Raw genomic sequence first — 22,013 nt, 5'->3', positions numbered from 1 at the left:
GTGCACTTTTCTGGATGTCATGTTAAAATGTCTATGTATAATTTTGCCTCATAGCAAGAGTCCAACATATCAGGAGAAAAGTCTGTTGAAAAGTCTTTGGGTTAAGTTTAGAGGCAAGAGCAACAAGGGTGATGTTGTGGTGGGTGTGTACTGCGGACCACCTTGGATCAGAAGGATGAGGTAGACAAGGCTTTCTTTAGACAACTAACTGAAGTCTCCAGGTTCTGGTTCTAATGGGGGACTTCAATCACTCCGACATCTGCTGAGAGAGCAATACAGCAGTGCACAGACAATCCAGGAAGTTTCTGGAGAGTGTTAGGGACAACTTCCTGGTACAAGTGCTGGAGGAACCGACTAGGGGCTGTGCTTCTCTTGACCTGCTGCTTACAAACAGGGAAGAATTGGTAGGGGAAGTAGAAGTGAGTGGCAACCTAGGATGGTTGAGTTCAGGATCCTGAAAAAAGGAAGAAAAGAGAGTAGCAAAATACAGACGCTGGACTTCAGAAAAGCAGACAGACTCCCTTAGGGAACTGATGGGCAGGATCCCCGGGGAGGCTAAGATGAGGGGGCAAGGGGAGCTGGCTGTATTTTAAAGAAGCCTTATTGAGGGTGCAGGAACAAACCATCCCGAAGTGCAGAAGGAACAGTAAATATGGCAGGCGACCAGCTTGGCTTAACAGTGAAATATTTGGTGAGCTTAAACTCAAAAAGAAAGCTTACAAGAAGTGGAAATTTGGACAGATGACTAGGGAGGAGTATAAATATATTTCTAGAGCATGCAGGGGTGTAATCAGGAAGGCCAAGGCACAACTGGAGTTGAAGCTAGCAAGGGATGTGAAGGGTAATAAGAAGGGTTTCTACAGGTATGTTAGCAAGAAGAAGGAGGTCAGGGAAAGTGTGGGACCCTTACTGAATGGGGGAGGCAACATGGTGACAGATGATGTGGAAAAAGCTGAAGTACTCAATGCTTTTTTTGCCTCGGTCTTCACAGACAAGGGCAGCTCCCAGACTGCTGCACTGGGCAACACAGGAGTAGGTGACCAGCCCTCTGTGGAGAAAGAAGTGGTTCGGGACTATTTAGAAAAGCTGGACAAGCACAAGTCCATGGGGCCAGATGCGCTGCATCCGAGAGTGCTTAAGGAGTTGGCGGATGTGATTGCAGAGTCATTGGCCATTATCTTTGAAAACTCATGGCGATCGGGGGAGGTCCCGAACGACTGGAAAAAGGCTAATGTAGTGCCCATCTTTAAAGAAGGGAAGGAGGAGGATCTGGGGAACTACAGGCCAGTCAGCCTAACTTCAGTCCCTGGAAAAATCATGGAGCAGGTCCTCAAGGAATCAATTCTGAAGCACTTAGAGGAGAGGAGAGTGATCAGGAACAGTCAGCATGGATTCACCAAGGGCAAGTCATGCCTGACTAATCTAATTGCCTTCTAGGATGAGATAACTGGCTCTGTGGATGAGGGGAAAGCAGTGGATGTGTTGTTCCTTGACTTTAGCAAAGCTTTTGACACGGTCTCCCACAGTATTCTTGGCAGCAAGTTACAGAAGTGTGGGCTGGATGAACGGATTATAAAGTGGATAGAAAGCTGGCTAGATGTTGGGCTAAACGGGTAGTGATCAATGGCTCCATGTCTAGCTGGCAGCCGGTATCAAGTGGAGTGCCCCAAGGGTTGGTCCTGGGGCCGGTTTTGTTCAATATCTTCATTAACGATCTGGAGGATTGCGTGGATTGCACCCTCAGCAAGTTTGCAGGTGACACTAAACTGGGAGGAGTGGTAGATACGCTGGAGGGTACGGATAGGATACAGAGGGACCTAGACAAATTAGAGGATTGGGCCAAAAGAAATCTCATGGGGTTCAACAAGGACAAGTGCAGAGTCCTGCACTTAGGAAGGAAGAATCCCATGCACTGCTACAGACTAGGGACTGAGTGGCTAGGCAGCAGTTCTGCAGAAAAGGACCTAGGGCTTACAGTGGACGAGAAGCTGGATATGAGTTAGCAGTGTGCCCTTGTTGCCAAGAAGGCCAATGGCATTTTGGGATGTTTAAGTAGGGGCATTGCCAGCAGATCGAGGGACGTGATCGTTCCCCTCTATTCGACATTGGTGAGGCCTCATCTGTAGTACTGTGTCCAGTTTTGGGCCCCACACTACAAGAAGGATGTGGATAAATTGGAAAGAGTACAACAGAGGGCAACAAAAATGATTAGGGGGCTGGAGCACATGACTTATGAGGTGAGGCTGAGGGAACTGGGATTGTTTAGTCTGCAGAAGAGAAGAATGAGGGGGGATTTGATAGCTGCTTTCAGCTACCTGAAAGGGAGTTCCAAAGAGGACGGATCTAGACTGTTCTCAGTGGTAGCAGATGACAGAACAAGGAGTAATGGTCTTAAGTTGCAGTGGGGGAGGTTTAGGTTGGATGTTAGGAAAAACTTTTTCACTAGGAGGGTGGTGAAGCACTGGAATGGGTTACTTAGGGAGGTGGTGGAATCTCCTTCCTTAGAAGTTTTTAAGGTCAGGCTTGACAAAGCCCTGGCTGGGATGATTTAGTTGGGGATTGGTCCTGCTTTGAGCAGGGGGCTGGACTAGATGACCTCCTGAGGTCCCTTCTAACCCTGATATTCTATGATTCTGTGTTCTCAGTGGTGGCAGATGACAGAACAAGAAGCAATGGTCTCAAGTTGCAGTGGGAGAGGTCTAGGTTGGATATTCGTAAACTGGGTGGTTAAGCACTGGGATGGGTTACCTAGGGAGGTGGCGGAATCTCCATCCTTAGAGGTTTTTAAGGCTCGGCTTGACAAAGCCCTGGCTGGGATGATTTAGTTGGTGTTGGTCCTGCTTTGAGCAGGGGATTGACTAGATGACCTCCTGAGGTCTCTTACAACCCTAATATTCTATGATTGTATATCAATTAGCCTTACAAATCTTTGCATAGAATGCTTTTACCATGAATATTAAACATATGAAGAAAACACTTTAAACAGCAAGAATATCCAGTACAAAGAAAAACTGCAAGGAATGCAACTGAACACTACCCAAAGTACAAACGGCTGTCATAATTTTTGGTTAAAAATGAACAGGAACATTGGTATTATCCCATGCATAATAATTCTTGAAATGTTTAGAGATTTCAAGAGTTGAGGTAATTTTCTTTTTGCAGAATTTTCTGTATACATTTGTTTTAAATCTAAAACCAATGAAGGTTAAATATTACATAATTCAAAACTAGGCAACTGTAATGACTGATTTTTTTTTTTCCAAACTAAAAGACCATGATCTCACACTGACATAAACCAAGAAAAACTCCCCTGAAATCAGTGGAGTTAGAATGTTATGAAACTCATGCAAGTGGGATCACTTGCCAATTTAAGAACTCTCTTTCTTGGGGTGGGGTTTTTAAAATTGTTCACTGCTAACCTAACTTTGCTCCCCCTGAAGGCAATGATAAAACTTCCATTGACTTTAATAGGAGCAGAGTTAGGCTGATGCTCAGCCCTTTTGGAAATCATGCCCATTATATACAATAACCCTAGCACTGAGAATTTTCTTGACTCAGGTTGTGGGTATTTATACATCTATTTCATAATTGGGACAGGTACTAATTGCACTATATACAATACATTTTTAAAATATTCTAATTGAAAAAAAGTAGAAACCACCGACCAGGAGCCAGAGGGTCTGGAGTTCCTGCTGTTTCTGCCATTGCATACATAGTATACAATGCCAGGAAATCTCAGCTCTCCAGGTTTAAGGCATTTGTAGGAGAGTCTGCAACTGTATGTAACATAACATCATGGTATTTGGGCCTGTGAGAATAAATATTCCAGTACAATCTGCTAAAGAGTAAACATGCAATCCTCATAAATGTGTGACACCCATTATTATTATTTAACATACTGCGCACTAGGGTTGAAAATGTACTTATCTTTGATTTTAATTATGTACATAATGCAATGTATGACACAATTAATACAAAATGCTTTCTTTGGAGACCTCCCTTGAGTTGATGCCCTGATGCATGATTTCTACCCAGTTTAATGTAAATATAATAGTAAGGCTACTTAAATGAGTGACTGTGCTGTATTTTTCTTAGCAGAGGGAACTGCTATCTCCATTGCAGTGCATTGGCTCATGCAACTCCATGTTATCAGCGTTAGTGGTATCAATATATCTGTCCATAAAACATTACACTTCAGTTTTGTTTATATTTTTAGACCCCATGTGTCATCTAATAGTCATGTAAAAATTGTATGTACTGCAATATGCAACATAGAGATGGAACTAGTTGATAGCCTATTGTTGATACAGGTGACCTGGATAATTTGAAGTCTCAGACAGTATTTTATATTGCACATCTGTCAGTACAAAATACACACAGTTTATTATCTAATCTGTTGGAAATTTTGATAATGGGAACTTTTTCTCTGTCGCACTGAGCCTTCCCTGACACAACTAAGTTTTGAATGTCTTCATTGCTAGCTCTTGTACAACAATTACAAATAAAGTAATGGTTAATAAGTGTTATAAGCATGTCACAGACATGAGCAGGATGTGTTTTATAAACAGTTATAAGCACATTAGTAGGAGGTGTTAGAGATGGTAATAAGCCATGGTTATACAGAACCTACTGGCCTGTTGGACTCCATAACAATTGATTAACCATTTATTAAAACATCTATTCATCTTTTATTAACATTTTATAAACTATTTATAAATGCATCTTTCATGTAAAGTGTGACCTAATATATTCTAACAAAGTCAAAGTCACTTAGAAAATTTCAATTAAACACTTGTTTGGTGCATAGCTGTAACAGATTTGGAGTTGCCTGTATTAATCTATGAATTAGGGCTGTTAATCACAGTTAACACAAGCAGTTAACGCAAAACAAATTAACTAGATTAAAAAAATTAGTCACGATTAATCACAGTTTTAATCACACTGCTAGACAATAAAGACATTGCACTACAGTACTTGTATGAGGTGAACTGAAAAATACTATTTTTTTAAAATCTTTTTTACAGTGCAAATATTTGTAATCAGAATAATAAAAAGTGAGCACTTTACACTTTGTGTTCTTTGTTGTAATTGACATCAATATGTTTGAAAATGTAGAAAACATCCAACAATATTTAAATAAATTGTATTCTATTAACAACAGTGTGATTAAAACTGCGATTAATCACTTTTTTAAATCTCATGATTAATCGCGATAAATTTTTTAATAGTTTGACAGCCCTACTCTGAATACTATATACGCTATATGTTGTCTGAGTACTTTAAAGATTTTTATTGTATGCCTATATTAGGTTAATTCAGTATCCAGGTGGTCAGGAAACTTAGCCAGAAAGAAGGACAACAGCCCAGATAATAGCTCTTCAGTAAACATCCAGAAGTATTAACTATGATATGCCACCTCCCTCCCCGTGGTGGGCTTGCCTGATTGTCTTTGCCAGAACTGAATCACGGCCCCCCACACCCGATGAAGGGAGGGCAGATCAAAAGACTGAGAAGGATTAAAAGAGACACACTCCTGAAGGGGCGGGGGACAGGGTTTTTGAACTAAGGTGAACTAGACCCCAGAGGCTGGGGTGTCTGAAAAGACAGAAGATAGACTAACAGGTCCCCCTACATGGAAGATGGAAAGATAACTACACATGTATGTGTTTTGTTGTTTTAAACCTTTCCCCTTGCTATTCTGTGTTTTATTAAGATTAAACAATACGTAGTTTTAAGAAGGCTGTTTTGGGTCACTGTATTCACCACTGGTCACAAGCTCCCAGAGGGAAGAAGCACAGGTACAGAATCCAGTAAGACCTATTGTGGAGAAAGCCTGATTATTACAGCGTTCTGTAGCTTAGCACCCTGCTCTAAGAGTGGGAGAATCATGGGATTCCTCCCCAGAGAGATGAAGGCTCATGGCCTATGACCTGGAAAGAGTGCAGTCAGTGAGATCAGAAGAGGGGACAAAGGCGCAACTAGCCTTGAACCACGACAGTAATATTTTACCTATAATGCAGAAATTAATGGATAATTTCAATCCAGTCATGTTCATATAAAGAAATAAAAAATGCATAGCTATTTTTCATGTTTCATAATCTATGTTAATAGCATTTACTGTTTGTTTATATTTTCTCTCCTAGTCTATCTCTTGGCTCTAATCAGGGATATTATATCCATGGCTCAAGAACAGGATTTTCCTTTTTATAATGCACATATTACTCCATATGTTTCTAAGTTTTTCTTAAGAAGTACTTTCAAAAAAATATATGGGCAGTGCATTTTGTAACTTAAGATGACTAATGCATACAGAAGTTGGTGTGAGCTTAAAAAAATTTAAAGGGACATTTTCAAAAGTAGCTGCCTGAGTAGTGCATGCAAAATAAGTGTGTTTTAGGGGAAAACAGGAGATGCACATACGAACCTGCGCAGAAGTCAATTATGACTAGTAGCTGACAAAAAAGGAAGATAAAACACAAGTCTGATAAAAGCCCAATGATTAGACATCATGTACCTGGATTTTCAGAAGTGTAGTCAAATAAATGCACATCTAATTGTTATGAGAGAACTGGACTTGACATAGCCTGTAGCCATCTTGTGCACTTAGCCACCATAAGATGGAAGTGAGGACACCACGTAGCAAGGAAGAATTTGGCCTTGCTTAGGCAGACAAAAACATCTGCACAAATGCAGTGTTACTAACAAGGATAACTGACCTTGGTCTGTGTGCCTGTGTTTATAAGTTTCTTGCTGGAGTTGCTTTACTAATAAGTAGAAATTGAGCACTTTGCTGTGGCTAGGGAAATTGTTAGCCTATTAAAAGTTACTTTGAATTATTCCTTGTTTTAAGTTACTTATAAAAAAATTAGTTAAAACATGTACTTTGGAAAAGTTTTGATTTTCTACGAGCAAGAAGACACTAACATCAATCTCCCAAGCAGCTAGGACAGTGGTGGGCAAACTATGGCCCGCGGGACCGTCCTGCCTGGCCCCTGAGCTCCTGGCCCGGGAGGCTAGCCCCCAGCCCCTCCCTGGCTGTCCCCTCTCCCCTGCAGCCTCACCTCGCTGCACTGCCAGCGCAATGCTCTGGGCGGCGGGGCTGCAGAGCCTGGCCTGACCTAGTGCTCTGTGCTGTGCGGCGCAGCTGCCTGTCCTGGTGCAGCTGCGCTGCCAGCCATCAGTGCTCCAGGCAGCGCAATAAGGGGACAGGGAGCGGGGTGGGGGTGGGGTTGGATAGAGGGCAAGGGAGTTCAGGGGGTGGTCAGGGGCATAGATAGGGGTTGGGGCGGTCAGAGGGCGGGGAACAGGGGCAGTCAGGAAGGAGAGGAGGGGTTGGATGGGGCGGCGGGGGGTGGGCAGTTAGGGGCGAGGGATCTGGGGGTGGTCAGGGGACCGAGTGCAGGGGAGTTGGATGGGGCACGGGTCCCCGGGGGGCCATCAGGGAATGGGGGAATGGATGGGGCAGGAGTCCTCGGGGGGCCATCAGGGGGCGAGAAGCAAGAGGGGGCAGGGGCTGGGCCACGCCTGGCTGTTCGGGGAAGCACAGCCTCCCCTAACCGGCCCTCCATACAATTTCAGAAACCCAATGCGGCCCTCAGGCCAAAAAGTTTGTCCCCCCCTGAGCTAGCAGGAAGGCTGGCCACTGGAAACCTGCTGCTGTCACTCAGCACCACCTCAGACTTTGGGTGACTATATTCTGGGACACTCTAGACTAGTGCTAGTTTAGATGTGTGCTTTGTACTCAATAAAAACAAGGATTTTTAGGTGGAAGCACTCTTGTGTGTACGAATCATTTATCAGAGGGAATGTGTCCCCCACTGATTTATTTCCTGACACCTCCTAAAAAACAGTGATTCTTAGTTCATATAACCCCAGGTAACATAATTTACCTGTAAATTTGTGGTGACAATACATGCAACTATGGTCAGTGTACATGCAAAAGAGGTGCTCAAGTATGTGCCTGAGCTTCTGAAAACTGGACTCAAAATCTCCAGTCAACTAGTTAATTCTATTGCTTCATATATTTAACACAGAATATTATAAACAGTTTTTCCTGACATGACCGTGATTACAAATGAATAACGGCCAAATCCTCCCTCCCACCACAAAGAAAGCTTTATTTTCTGCCCAGCACCTTATAACTGTCAGCATTACAGAAAAAAGAGCCAAAGCTATCAACACCATGGCAGTTCTTTAGAAATATTTTAAAATGCGACAGTTTCACCATAGAAGAAATCACTGGAGACAAGGACAATGCCAAGAAAATATTTATTACACAAAATATGTGTCCCAATCAGATTCCGGACATCAGTCTGAATTGCTTAAGCTGTGCTGTCTCAGGAAATTGCATCATCTGTGAACCAAGACTGAAAAGATTTCTATTCTACATTTAGACTGCTATCCTCACTTACATGTTTGACATCATCTGTAAACTGGAGTTTAGGTTAAATACACATGACAAGGTTATTTCTTCTTAATTCATAGAGCTCAAGAAAGAGGAAAGGGCACTAGTCACAACAAATGATTTTTCCAGGAATTAAGGATATTTAGGTTCTTGCAGAGATAAGCTCTAAAGCAAATGGCTTCAGAAAAGCTCACAATGGATAAACTCTCCTGTTAAAGTTGAAGAAACTCAGGTTACCAACCTGCTTATTACAGAAACTTTCAGTTTTTTTTATTTCAGAACTTAGGCTGTTCAGATCTGCTAAAATAATAATTTCTCCTACTGCTTGTGGCAGACTAATAAAACTACAGTAAGAGTCAAGCTATGTCTGTGATAACTTCACTGCTGGTTTCCAACCACTCACTCACGATTTGAGGTGTAGGAACATTAGCTTTCGCGTTTCCTCTTTTAAATACACAACCCAATCTCTGGTCTATTTTTTCAGATCAGTGTTCATACCCAACAGTAAATGAATATATGAGTCAAAGTTTTTAAAAGCAACTACAGCTTCATTACAGGCACTTGTACAAATAGTTAAAATCATCATAAAAACATTTTCAGTATAAATTGCCACTGCCATCTAAACAGATACAACAGTACAACAACCTAATAATTATTAAGTACTTTACCATAAATAAACAAATGCCCAATAGTACAAAAGCTTTGCAAAATACTTGAAGGCCAAAAAAATCCAGGATCTGTAGGAACAAGGAGAGAAACAAATTCCAGAATTGAGGACTTGTCATGGAGAAAGCTCTGCCAGCATCTTTCTCACCTACAGGGTCCCTAGCTTGAGCACCTTTGATGACTGACTGCAACTACAGAGATAAAATTTGGGGAGAGAGGTAATCAGGGTCCAAACCATTTAGAGCTTTATAGGTCAAAACATCTTAGATTCCAGACAGAAACTAACTGGCAGTCCGTGCAGATCTTGGAGTACTGGTGTAATGTGCTCTCTGCATGAACCTTTCCTTAGTGGTAACTGTACTCTCCTCTACCCAGTGAAGTCTCGAACATGTCTCAAGGAGAGCCTTATATAGAACACATTGTAATAGTCTAATCTTGAAGTGACAAAGGCCTGAATAATGGTCACTAGATCCGCATATAAAATAAATAGTTGCTTGCACCCTATTTGCAAAGGAAAGAAGATAAAACTTAATCTTATTAACAACGGGTACCTGAACATCTAGAGGACCAAGAACACCACAAAATCCCAAGGTTATGAGCTTGAATAACTAATGCCCAGAGCTGATATAAACTCTGCCAGCTGGCTTCCCACACCTTAAAAACATTTCCCCAGTCTTCCTCATAGGAAGCCTCAGCCAGTTAGCCTTCACTCAAGTCCAATTACATTCAGACACAAGGTAAGGCACTTTTGCTGCACCTGCCAGAGCTGATGAGGTGGAAACAAAGTTGGGTTCCTCAGCAACCCATGCCTACTTACGAAACCTCCCAACAGACTCATATACACACTGAATAGGAGGAATGGGAACATGGAATTTTGCAGCTCTCTGCCACGGTCAATCACCCAAAACCAAATCTGTGAACTCCCAGAAAGAACTGAACAAAACCACTCCGAAGTGACTCTGTCTATCCCTGCTAGAGACTGCAGACGCATCACCAATCAGAAAGCAGTAATAGTTGGTCCATGACAACATTATAGCCTCCACCCTACATATTTCCCTTTCAGCATCATATTTCCTCCAAATCGCCACCACAGGAATCGAGGGAGCCTGACCCCCTCCAAATCTTAAGCTCCAGGCAGCACTGTTTCACTCTCCTAGCTACCCTAAGACAGCCACTGAAAAGACATAGCTGTTGCAGCTGGGTTCTAGAACGGTGATTTCTAATGCAGGCTTTAAAAGCCATATTAATATACCAATCCTCCCCAAACAAAACACAATCCCAACACACACACACTCCTTTCTCCCCCATCTTACTCAACAGCTTCTAATTTTTGCTGGTTTCTCTCCCGCACACCAGATTCACTATTTCCTACAACAATATCCTTACTTCACAATCAATCCCAGCTCCATAAGATTCTCAATAGGAGCTACTGGAGACTCAACAATTTTTAAACGCAGGACATTTTATTTGGGTGTCCAAGTATGGACATAAAGGCTCAATTGTAGGTATCAGTTTTTGAAAATCGTGGCCAATGTGCCCTATTTTCAAATATGGAAGCTTCAATTTAGTTCTTAAATCCGTATTTAGGAACTTAAATACCCACTTTAGGCACCTAAATTAAGTGCTGATTAAGGTGCCTAGGTACTTAAACTTAGGCATTTATGTTTGGAAGTTGGATCTTATAGTAAAAACAGGTAAGTGCTAAGTGATCAAGGAGGCAGAATTTCTAAGTTTTTTACAAAACTATCCAAACAGAGATAGACTAGACTTCTCTTGATTCAGAATGCACCTTTTCCATCAAGAATGCTGCTGTCTGAACTGACAGGAGCATCAAAACCTCCAAATAGAATTTTTGAGAATTACTATAAATATCTATTATTGATTTAGTGACAGATGAAAAAGATTAGGTGATACAGGTCCTGGAAAAGCTAATATCACTGTAGGTAGCCTTACAAGATCTAAGGTCAATATGAACTGTTCTGTAACACAGGAATATTACAAAGACAATCCTTTTTATTTCATCAAACTGTCAGTTCTTTGGCCTAATACAATAGATATACATACTGCTGAGTCCCAGAAAGAGTATAGAATGTTTCTGTGGTTACCATTTCAGTTCAGTATTAGATTCAAAACTGCAAAGACTTTTATTTGGAAGATAAATACTTTTATTTGGAGGATAAATGTTACTGTATGATTTTAGCTGTACTGTTGCTGCCTTAATACTTTATTGTGCAATATCACAGACAGCAAATTACTTCATCAATTTTTAGTAGATTCTCTCTTATTTTCATATATCTTACCTGTTTTCCTGCATGTCAAAGAGACAAATCCTGCAAACTCATCCTCATGAGAGTAGTTATTACTCACCTTGGTAATATTACAGTCAATGCACGTATACCTGTGAGTAAGGGCTACTCAGATGAGCAAGTGTTTGCAGAACTGGACTCTTAGGCAGAAAGAGCAAAAGAGTCTGACTAGCTTTATAGTGAATTATGGAACTGCACCAACAGTTTTGATCAGGATAATGAAACTTGTTTCTGTAAAAATATTGTCAATTGTACACTTGCCAACTGCCCAGTTATCAAGTTTACTGCCAAACAGCAACACTTGAACAGATGCTACCCATTTTCCCCCAGACTCCAGAGGCTCAGTCTCAGCTGGCATAAAACCATTATTTTACTTTGAGGGGGTCTATGGGAATCATTTTGACTTACAGCAGGAAAATAGCAGAATCCCCATTAATCATTTTCAGAAACAGGAGGGTTCCAATGAACGATTTTCATCACTGGTCTACAGCTGATCATATCACGGTTTCTACCCTTCTCATTTACATGCATTAACTGTGATATAAGTTTCCTGTCTTCATCAGATGTTTTTATGTTGGATGGTGTTGAGACAGGGCAGGTTTAAATCTAACCATGAAAAATTCAAGCAGCCAAAATAGTCCAAGGAAAGCCAGGACACAAAAATTACTGGTTATTTTTTAAGACAGGAGTTCCCTTTATAACCATTTTTAAAACTGTCGGACAAATGGCTGCAACTCTGTTCAGACAGCCCAATATTTTCTCTTATGTCTGTCATCTATAATCGCAGATACAAGAATGATATAAGGAAAAAAGAAACTGCAGGTCACTGAATGATCATTCTGTGATCTACCAATTTTATCATGAAAATGTTCTGGTGATAATGCTTCCCCCACCCTCAGATCTTCCTTAACATATGTTACAAATCTTCAGGGTGCCCCAACAACAGAAATATGCATACTGCTACAGTAGTAAATCTGGTGAACACAATGTATAAGGTATTTGACAAAGGAGCAACTCTAGGGCCCCCAGTCAGGACTTGAACCTATGACCGTCTGGCCCAGAAGTGTGAAAGCTCTCTCCTGAGCCAATGATATCACTTTTAAGTGTCGCAGACTGAAAACGTCAAATGATTCATTCATTCAGTTCACTCAGCTCTAAGTTTTCCTTGGTAAACGTTCCTGAAGTGGTGAACTGCTCCCAAGGTTTGGGTTTCTATCTATAATTGTTCTTACATGATAAAAACAAGGCTCTTATTTTCACATTCTTTGCTCCACAAGGAAAAATATAATAGTGCCAAAAAACAGTTCCATTTGGGATCAAAACATGGCTCATGGTTTCAAATGAAGACAAATATCCTACCCGTTCGTTCAGTGCTTATTAAAATTCACATAAGTGAACTGTATTCACTTAACATGTTCAATTGGAAAGAATTAGTTTTCAATGGAATGAAAAGAGTCATCCCTCATGACTGATAAATTAACTCATGGCTTCTTGTGTAGAGACATCAACAGTAATAGATAAGAGGGGGGAGGAATAGCTCAGTGGTTTAAGCATTGGCCTGCTAAACCCAGGGTTGTGAGCTCAATCCTTGAGGGGGGCCATTTAGGGATCTGGGGCAAAAATTGGGGATTGGTCCTGCTTTGAGCAGGGCATTGGACTAGATGACCTCCTGAGGTCCCTTCTGTGATATTCTAAGAGGACTTGGAAGAAAGGCATATAGGAGTATTTGTCTAGTACAAAATAAAGATACCTGGGCTCTGAAGTGCTCTTGAGCAGTACCTCAGCCAACTCCTGTTCTGACTTCTAGAAAACTAGTTCCAGTCTGCCTGGCTGACCCATAAATATATGATTCACCCCTGATGGTTTAAATGACTATTTGAGTTGGTCTGCTTCTTTCTGAACGAGATGGTCTGCCAGAAAGTCTCTCACTCCTGCCAGCGGAGAGGCAGTCCAAACAGAACTCTTCTCTGTCTGTTGAAGTAGTATGTGGCAACTATACTGTGTGTGAGAACCTGCACTGGCTATTTCTTGATAAGAGGAAGAAAGCTTTTGAGAGCCAGGCTGATGTAGCTTAGCAAAGAGGGTCTTTAAAAACATGAAATGAAGCCTAAATCTTCATTTGCAGCTCTTAGAGATCATTGTGGAAGTTCATTAAAGGATAATCCCTCATTTGACATTTTTTCACACACAGTAGTCACACTACTTTTTCTTTTCTATTACAAAAACCCAAAACAACATAGAAGGAAAGGAAGTTTCCTAGACAACAATATTTGGCAGAGAGAGAGGAAGTGGGAACTGTTGTGGGGGCAACCTTTTTTTATAAAGTTAAGGCTTCAGTGACATATACAGGTCCCTACCAACCATCACGACTACTCCAAAAAATTTGGCAGCAATGTGATTCCTAGAAGGTAACTGTGGAGGCAATGTCAGCAAGGAGAAACACACATTATATACAAAGCCAGTATGTTATATCTTGCTTCCCAGGTTTCACTGTATATCAGAAATCTTTTGCCACAACAACTGGTCAATCAGATCGTTATTTTTGGTGAAATCATAGTAGTTTGCCTGACAGTTTACATTTAATTATATACTTTACTGCACCATGCTGATGGCCCATCTGTTCCTATTGACATAATGGGCCTAATTTCTGCCCTCCCTTATGAAGATTCAACCTCCAGGAAAGTCCATAGGAGCTGCCCCCCATGTAACTGAGTAAACCATTGAGCCCAACCATTTAAAAAGAATTTAGTATTTTAAAATATTTTAAAAATGCATTTAAAAGAGAGGCACAGCCCTTCTTTGTGGGTCATCTGCAGGCAGATACTGAATCTTAATGTTATATGCTTTTATTTAGCATGCACACTGTACATTGTGTTCTATTAGTTGCTGGTAATAACTAGATTGCAGCTTGATTATTTATAAAAAGCAGATAGTATCTACATATTAAAGGGGAAACCAACAACAATTATTCCATGTAAGCCAAAGAGCATTCAAAGGTTCTCACTGGAATCAACAAAACATGCTTCCAAATGGCATGAAGAATTATTCATTCCTATTTTCTATTTTAAACTAACATAAATTGAATTCAAAATTTTGACCTATAAAAAGATAATTAAACATTACTTCTCCCTTCATTATCTATCTTTAATGATCATTTTACTTTATAAATGTGTGTGGAAAACCAGCAAAACAAGCAGAGTGTGTATATATATATACACATACATACATACACACACACACAGAGCTTGTTTTGCTGGTTCTCTTCTTCCATGGATAAGCCCTGTAAGAGGGTGGCTTGCCCATGGGCTGGAGAACCTGGAGCTAAGCTAGCGATGATTACAAGATGAGCCCCACCTGAGAGGAATCAGGTGGTTCAAATATAAAAGGCAGCAGGAAGCTACAGGGGAGAGTATTTCCTACTGCGAGGGAACTACAGAGTAAAGCTGTAGGGAAAGAGGGTCTCCTGCAGTGATCCCTGAGGAAGTGACAGTTCTTTAGGGAAGAGAAGGGCTGGGTGGATGATTTCTTTTGTGTTTGTTTTTGGGAACTTTGTTAATTTAATAAAATACCCAGACCCCAAAGAAGGGCTGTGATTGAACAAGACTGTGTGAAGTTTTGTTTAAGGAGCCCTGAAGAAAGGGAAAACAAGGATAAGGCACTATAGCGGCACCCCGGCCACGAGGGGGGCATTCAAGTGACAGGGATGGTACTACAATCCCCAATTAAAGGGCTACACTCAGGGGCTCCAACCCTCCCCAGACAGGACTGGTGCAAAGGGGAACCTTGGATTTATTCTGCCACTTAATTTAGAGCTGCCATTTCCACACTTTTTATTCTGATTCTCTCTTGGCTGATGGTTCAGCTATCCTTTTAGCATATTTCTGTAGCCCCCAGAAATACTGTCCAACTGCACAAAGGCCCAGATCCTCAAGCACCTTCACATGTGCATAATTTTTATGGGACTACATACATGCTGAAATGTAATCACATGAATAGGGTTTGCTGCATTAGGGCCTCACTTGGCTAACCCTCCTCTGCGTCACTTCAGAAATGAGCTCAACCACCTTCCTGATGAAAGATCCAATCCCTGGTTGCTCCTGAACCAGGATTCTTTGTATGGATTTGCAATCAAACTCTGCAGACCAGGCTTCTGGTTACTTTTCTGCTAGATTGGAAGTTGATACTTTTCAGTTATTTATCACAGAATTGCAGAAATTAGAGACTGAAAGGCCTATTAGATCATTTCATCTGGCCCTCAGACAGTGCTGGACTCTTCTCTACAGTATGCTTACCAGTCTTATTTTAACTATACTAAACACACAGTTCTATTAAGCATTAATTTGATACACAGTAAGTTTAGTAATCGATCACTGGCTGAATGTCATGCTTTTAAGGGCAAGTGTAAAAGCCCCTCTTTCCCTGAGTCACCATCTCTTCCAATGCCCAGAATTGTCCGCAGGAGCCTTTCTGTGACATTGCTTGGCTTACAAGGCATGGAGAAGGTTGCAATTTCCTTTCTGAAACAATCCCCCTACTCCTTTTTTACTGTTGTCTGGGAAGCCAATGTACTTCATGCTCTATTCGGGGGCAGCAGCCAACAATTACCCCAGGCAGTCAATTCAAAAATCAGATTTTATTTTTAGCCTTACAGAAATAGGTCCTGATCTTCCAAAGCATATAAACACATGGGTAACTACTAGAACAAGCGGAGTTATGCATGTGCTTAAAAGCTTTGCTGGTTCAAGGCCATTGTGAGTAAATTATAAAAAATAAAACATAAGTAGAAACAAACACACCTAGGCTAATACTTTAGAACACTAAGATCTTGTCTACACACAAAAACTGAATCACTTTAACTATAACGGTATGGTTAAAATGATACAACTCCCACACAGTGGAAGAAGTTACTGTATATATCAGTAAAAAAGTGCTTATACAGGGATTGCTTATACAGGAAGGGGAATAAACTAAACCAGTAAAAGGCACCTTTATACTGGTATAAAACTGTGTCCACATTAGAGATTGGACTGATATAACTATGCTGGTAAAAATTACCACCTCTCCCACCAGCCGACACAGTTATACTAGTACAAAAACTGTGTGTGCACCAGGCCTAAATTACAAAATACTGAAATATTACTTATATATGGCATGGCATAAAATCATAGCATTGTAGACATGTAGGGCTGGAAGGGACCTCTTGTGCATCCCCCACATGCTGAGGCAGAATCAAGTATATCTAAACCATCCCTGACAGGTGTTTGTCTAACCTGTTCTTAAAAGCCTCCAGTGATGGGAATTCCACAACTTCCTTGGGTTACAGTTAGAAAGTTTTTCCTAATATCTAACCTAAATCGCCCTTGCTGCAAACTAAGCAAACTACTTCTTGTCTTACCGTCTGTAAACATGGAGAACAAGTGATTACTGTCCTCTTTACATATTTGAAGACTGTGTTCTCCCTCAGCCTTCTCTTCTCTGGATTAAACATGCCCAGTTCACCTTTCCTAATAGGTCAAATTTTCTAACCCTCTTACTATTTTTGTTGCTCTCCACTGGACTCTCTCAAATTTATTTACATCTTTCTTAAAATGTGGTGCCCAAAACTGGATTCAATACTCCAGCTGAGGACTCACCAGTGTCGAGTAGAGAGGAACAAATACATCCCATGTCTTACATACAATACTCCTATTACTATATCCCAGAATGATTTTTGCCTTTTTCCACCAGCATTAAAAGGTTGACTCATATTCAATTTGTGATCCACTATTCCCCCCAGATCCTTTTCAGCAGTACTACTGCCTAGCCAGTTATTCCCCATTTTGTATTTGTGAATTTGACTTTCCCTTCCTAAATGCAGCACTTTGCACTTGTCTTTATTGAATTTCATTTTATTGACTTCAGACCAATTCTCCAATTTATCTAAAACATTTTGAATTCCTATACTGTCTTCCAAAGTGCTTGCAACCCCTCCCTGCTCAGAGTCAGATGCAAATTTTATAAGCATACTTTCCACTCTATTATCCAAGTCATGAATAAAAATATTGTAAAGTACCAGACCCAGTACAGACACCTATGGGCACAGACTCAATATGTCCTGCCAGTTTGACAGAAAACCATTGATAACTACACTTTGAGTACAGTCTTTCAACCAGTTGTGCAACCACGTTAGAGTAATTTTATTTAGACCATATTTCCCTTGTTTGCTTATGAGAACGTCATATGGGAAAGTGTCCAAAACCGTACTTAAGTCCAGCCTTACTTAACTCACATCTATTATGTCCCCCTTATCCACTAAGCCAGTTGCTCTGTCGAAGAAAGAAATTAGGTTGGTTTGGTATGATTTGTTATTGACAAATCCATATCGGCTATTACTTATCACCTCATTTTCATCGAATAAAATAGCATCTCTTCTCTCACAGCTTAAAACTCTGCTGCTCTAACAGATCTGTGTTCAGGCCACAAGTCCCAGAAAGAGGTCTGTGTATAACCAGAGAGACTTCTCCCCATACCCGTTTAGCTTCCAGTCATATTGATAAAAAGAATTTTTGTGTCCTTACACAAAACAATATTTTTTTGAAATAATGTCCACTTTTGAAATAATAAGACACACACATTCATTTTCCACTATCTATGTCAGCTAGCTAACGCTCCAAAAATGTCAATAGTATTAGGCAATATTCACTGGGAGGATGCATTTCCCTAATCAATAGCAATACCCCATTTCTTTCTCCCCAGCAGGCTTCCTTATCTATCTTAAATGACCAAGACTCATTCTTCTGTAGGTCTAATTATTCTACACAATGCCTTTAGTAACACTTCATTATTATGTCAGTATGTCCCTTTGAAGGCAGTCTAGTATAAGATATAATTGCTCTATCTGTATATATGCAAAAATGATTTATTAAAATCCATAGTATTTATGTAGAAGGTAAAATTCATATATGTGTGTGGGGAGAGAGAGAGAGAGAGAGAGAGAGCGCGCGCGCGCGAGAACAGGCTACATCATCTGCCATAGAGGGACAGAAATTTTAAAACTATAAAATAAAAGTAACTCTGTGGAATGACAAACTCTTCTTTCACAAAAATCATTCACTGAAAAGCAGAGCAGTCCAGCAGGGCTATAGAGGAAACTTGCCAAGTTAACAGATGAAAAACAATTTCTTACTCTGGTACTTTTTCAATAGGCAGCATTGTATGAACAATACTTCCCCTCTAGTCTATTAAACCTTAATATTACCCCAGACCACAATAAGAAGCAGCATATTTCTTTCTAAATATTTACTATATGTTAGCATATAACAAGAAAATAAACCTACTCTAAATTTTGCTCTATAATACTAATGGGCAAAATGTATCAGGCCTACATTTTCTGAAATGGCTCTAATTTTCAGAATGCCAATAAAAAAAAACGTAAAGCCTGAGTTTTAGAGGTGCTAATCACCCACAATTACAATTGAAATGAATGAGAAAGGTTGATGCTCAATGTGACGTTGCACTCCATATGCTCTATGAAAAATATGCTTGGAATGTGAATATAATGTAACCAGAATATGCTTTATGCAAAAGGTCTCTTGTAAGGTATCAATACAAAGCTTATTATCTACTGAGTGTGTTCATCCTATTTGTATGTATGTATCATTCTTGTATCTAAAACTAGAAATATGAAGTTAACTCTGAGGTCCTGTTGTAATTATGCAAAGTGTGGGCCGTTCATGGTGGTTTAGAATCTTGATGGCTCCCATTATCTAGAACAATTGGTTGTAAATGGCTCTGTTTACTTGTAAGCCTTCCTGTGTTCCTGTGAGTCAGGACAGAAAGAAGGAAAGAATCAAGGCTTGGGGCCTCACAGGACATAAGACCATGTCACCTCGTACTGGAATCCATCTTAAACCTGGTCCTTTTCCATTTAGAAGGAGGGGTGGGGACCCAGAGAGACAAAGGATTCCCACCTTGTGCCAAAGCTATAAAAGAGGGTGGAACAGAACAAAGGGGACTGCAGTCATGAGAAAACCCCTAGTTACCACCTGAGCTTGTACTAACAAGAACTGTACCTGGGAAAGGATTGGGCCCAGACTAGAAAGGAGTCTAATCTGTGAAAGAAGTTTATTGGAACATCCCTGAGGGTGAGATTTACCTGGATTCAGTTTCTTAATGTATTAGGCTTAGACTTGCGTGTTTTGTTTTATTTTGCTTGGTAACTTACTTTGTTCTGTCCGTTATTACTTGAAACCACTTAAATCCTACTTTTTATACTTAATAAAATCACTTTTGTTTATTAATTAATCCAGAGTAAGTGATTAATACCTGGGGGAGCTAACAGCTGTGCATATCTCCCTATCAGCGTTATATAGGGCGAACAATTTCTGAATTTACCCTGTATAAGCTTTATACAGAGTAAAACGGATTTATTTGGGGTTTGGATCCCACAGGGAGCTGGGTGTCTGGGTGCTGGAGAGAGGTGACCTGCTGAGCAGTTTTTGGTTAAAGTCTGCAGCTTTGGGGGTGTGGACCAGACCTGGGTCTGTGTTGCAGCCAGCTAGCGTGTCTGGCTCAACAAGGCAGGGTTCTGGAGTCCCAAGCTGGCGGCGAGGCTCAGAGGTAATCTCAGCACATCAGGTGACAGTCCCAAGGGGTTCTCTGTGACCGAACCCATCACACTCAACACTTCTGAAAGTCAGGCCCCAGTGTTTTTAAAACTGAGGCAGCAAAAATTAGAGGTCGTTTTTGAAAATCTGGACTTTAGTTATTTCCATTTAGCAGCATCGGTTTATGGACAGCCAATTTCCTTTTTCTTTTTTATGCTATTAATTCAGGTATTGAGAATACAGGGAAAGAGATTAAAATGACTACTGGCTCTAAAAATCATCTTAGGAACTGAAATGTACATTTCCTTACCTGAGTCCTTCATGGGACAGAGTGCACACTGCATGCCCCAGGCCTCACCATATAAGCAGCAGCACTCAGTGTACGTAGTCTGCTTTCCAACCAGAGGCCGGCTACAAACAAAATCCTCACTCAGATGTTGCCAGCAAAGATCCTGGTAGACTTCAGTTTCTTCAGTTTGTTCTGAAGGAGAAGTCAGTATTACATCAGTACCACAATGCTCTTACTATTTCAAAGACATTGGTAAAATACAGTGTTATCTAAACGAAGGTTACAAGAATAATCTAACATTATTGCTTTACATGAAACCAAAGCTGGATGGGTTTACTAATGAATTCAAATGTTTAACTTAGAAATTATGACTATGTGATTATGACTAGTGATTTGGAGTGGCTCAAATGTTGACTGTCGAACTTGAGAAATCTGAAAGGGTCCTGGTATTCAGAAACTGTTGAGCACCTACTCTCAGAAAAACAGGCTTCTTTAAAGATTCTCAAGCTAGGCACCCAAGAGTGGGACACATTGAGTTTCTAGCCACTTCTGAAATTCTTTGCCAAGGAGGGCGATTTTTCCAAAGTGCTCAGCATTGACTTAATTCTACTCCTATTGGAATCAATGGAACTTCCACTAACTTCTGTGGGAGCTGAGTTAGGTCAACGCTAAGTGATTTGGAAATCCCATCCAAGGAATGAACCCTAAAATACATTAACTTGGATTTCCTTACACTGGGTAAAGATTGTATCAGTAAGGCAGTTTAAGAAGTTTGTCCACTAGAGATGGGTGGAATATTTTTGACACAATATTTTTTTCAAAATAAGCTGTTTTGTCAATGCTGAAATGTTTTGTAGGGACATATTGGTTTCAATTAGGTTTTTGACAGGAAGGTTTCTGAGTTCCAGGGCTCTCTGATCACTGTTGAACACACCTACCCAGAAATAAACCCAAATAGAAAAGCTGCCTTTTTGGCTCAGAAAACTGACATTTTCCTTTTGTGAAAATATTTGAATGGTTCTGTTTTGTTCCAATGCAGAATGAAAACAAATATTGAAACCACAAAAGTTGTCACGAAAAGGAATTGTCATCCTCTGGTGAGTTGTAGTAACTGCATTTGTTACATGATGTAACAATACAACTTCAACTACACACACTGCATGTGAAATCATAGGATTGAATCCCAACTCACAAGGAAAATGTGGTATTCTGAAAGCATGAAGACTACCTGAGTTTAGATCCATCTTTTACAGCTCATGTAGCCAGAGGCTTCAAACGACAGAATTAGAGTTCCACTGTGCCTTTAAGACACTGTACATTGCCTCCCTGAGCTCCAGAGAGCTGAAAGGAGAGTGGGAAGAAAGGTGCAAGTACCATCCATCTATACACAATGAACTCTGCATGCTAGTGGCTGTACTGTTGCCCTTTTTCCTCCCTCTCTACTTTAGAGAGGCTAGTGCCAACAAATTAAAAAACAGGAGCACTATGAACGTCCCGAGTACAAAGATTGTTCTTCTGCTAGCCCTAGTGCTTGCATTGTCTGGAGACTCTTGGCCCTCTCCCCTCCTGGCACATCCATGCAGGGGCCCAGCACAATCTTGTCCATAGTTTGTTTAGTTAAAACACCACTGTCTGGTTGAGTTTTAGGTAAGGATTTATAGAGATTTATTGTATGATCCACATAAAATAAAATGTTCAATCAATCTGCACTAGTACCCCCTATTATGGAAACCTCTTAGATGGTTAAATTCTTCATTGGCTGC

The 22,013-nt window shown here is 40.6% G+C and overlaps 1 protein-coding gene across 10 annotated transcripts in view; it reads right to left on the bottom strand.

The window, feature by feature from the left end:
- The window catches only part of LTBP1 (latent transforming growth factor beta binding protein 1), a 361,660-nt gene that overhangs the window by 17,188 nt on the left and 322,459 nt on the right, over nt 1–22,013 (bottom strand). For all 10 annotated transcript variants that reach the window (XM_037895450.2, XM_027833839.3, XM_043543429.1 and 7 more), the window contains one exon: nt 20,272–20,442. In XM_037895450.2, the coding sequence (XP_037751378.1) occupies nt 20,272–20,442 (171 nt within the window). The remainder of the gene's footprint in view (nt 1–20,271; nt 20,443–22,013) is intronic.

The sequence above is a fragment of the Chelonia mydas genome, chromosome 3 (genome assembly GCF_015237465.2).
Source record: "Chelonia mydas isolate rCheMyd1 chromosome 3, rCheMyd1.pri.v2, whole genome shotgun sequence".
NCBI classification, from domain to species: domain Eukaryota; kingdom Metazoa; phylum Chordata; order Testudines; family Cheloniidae; genus Chelonia; species Chelonia mydas.
Note: the sequence above shows the minus strand (reverse complement) of the source record. Positions and strands in the feature narration are given on the sequence as shown.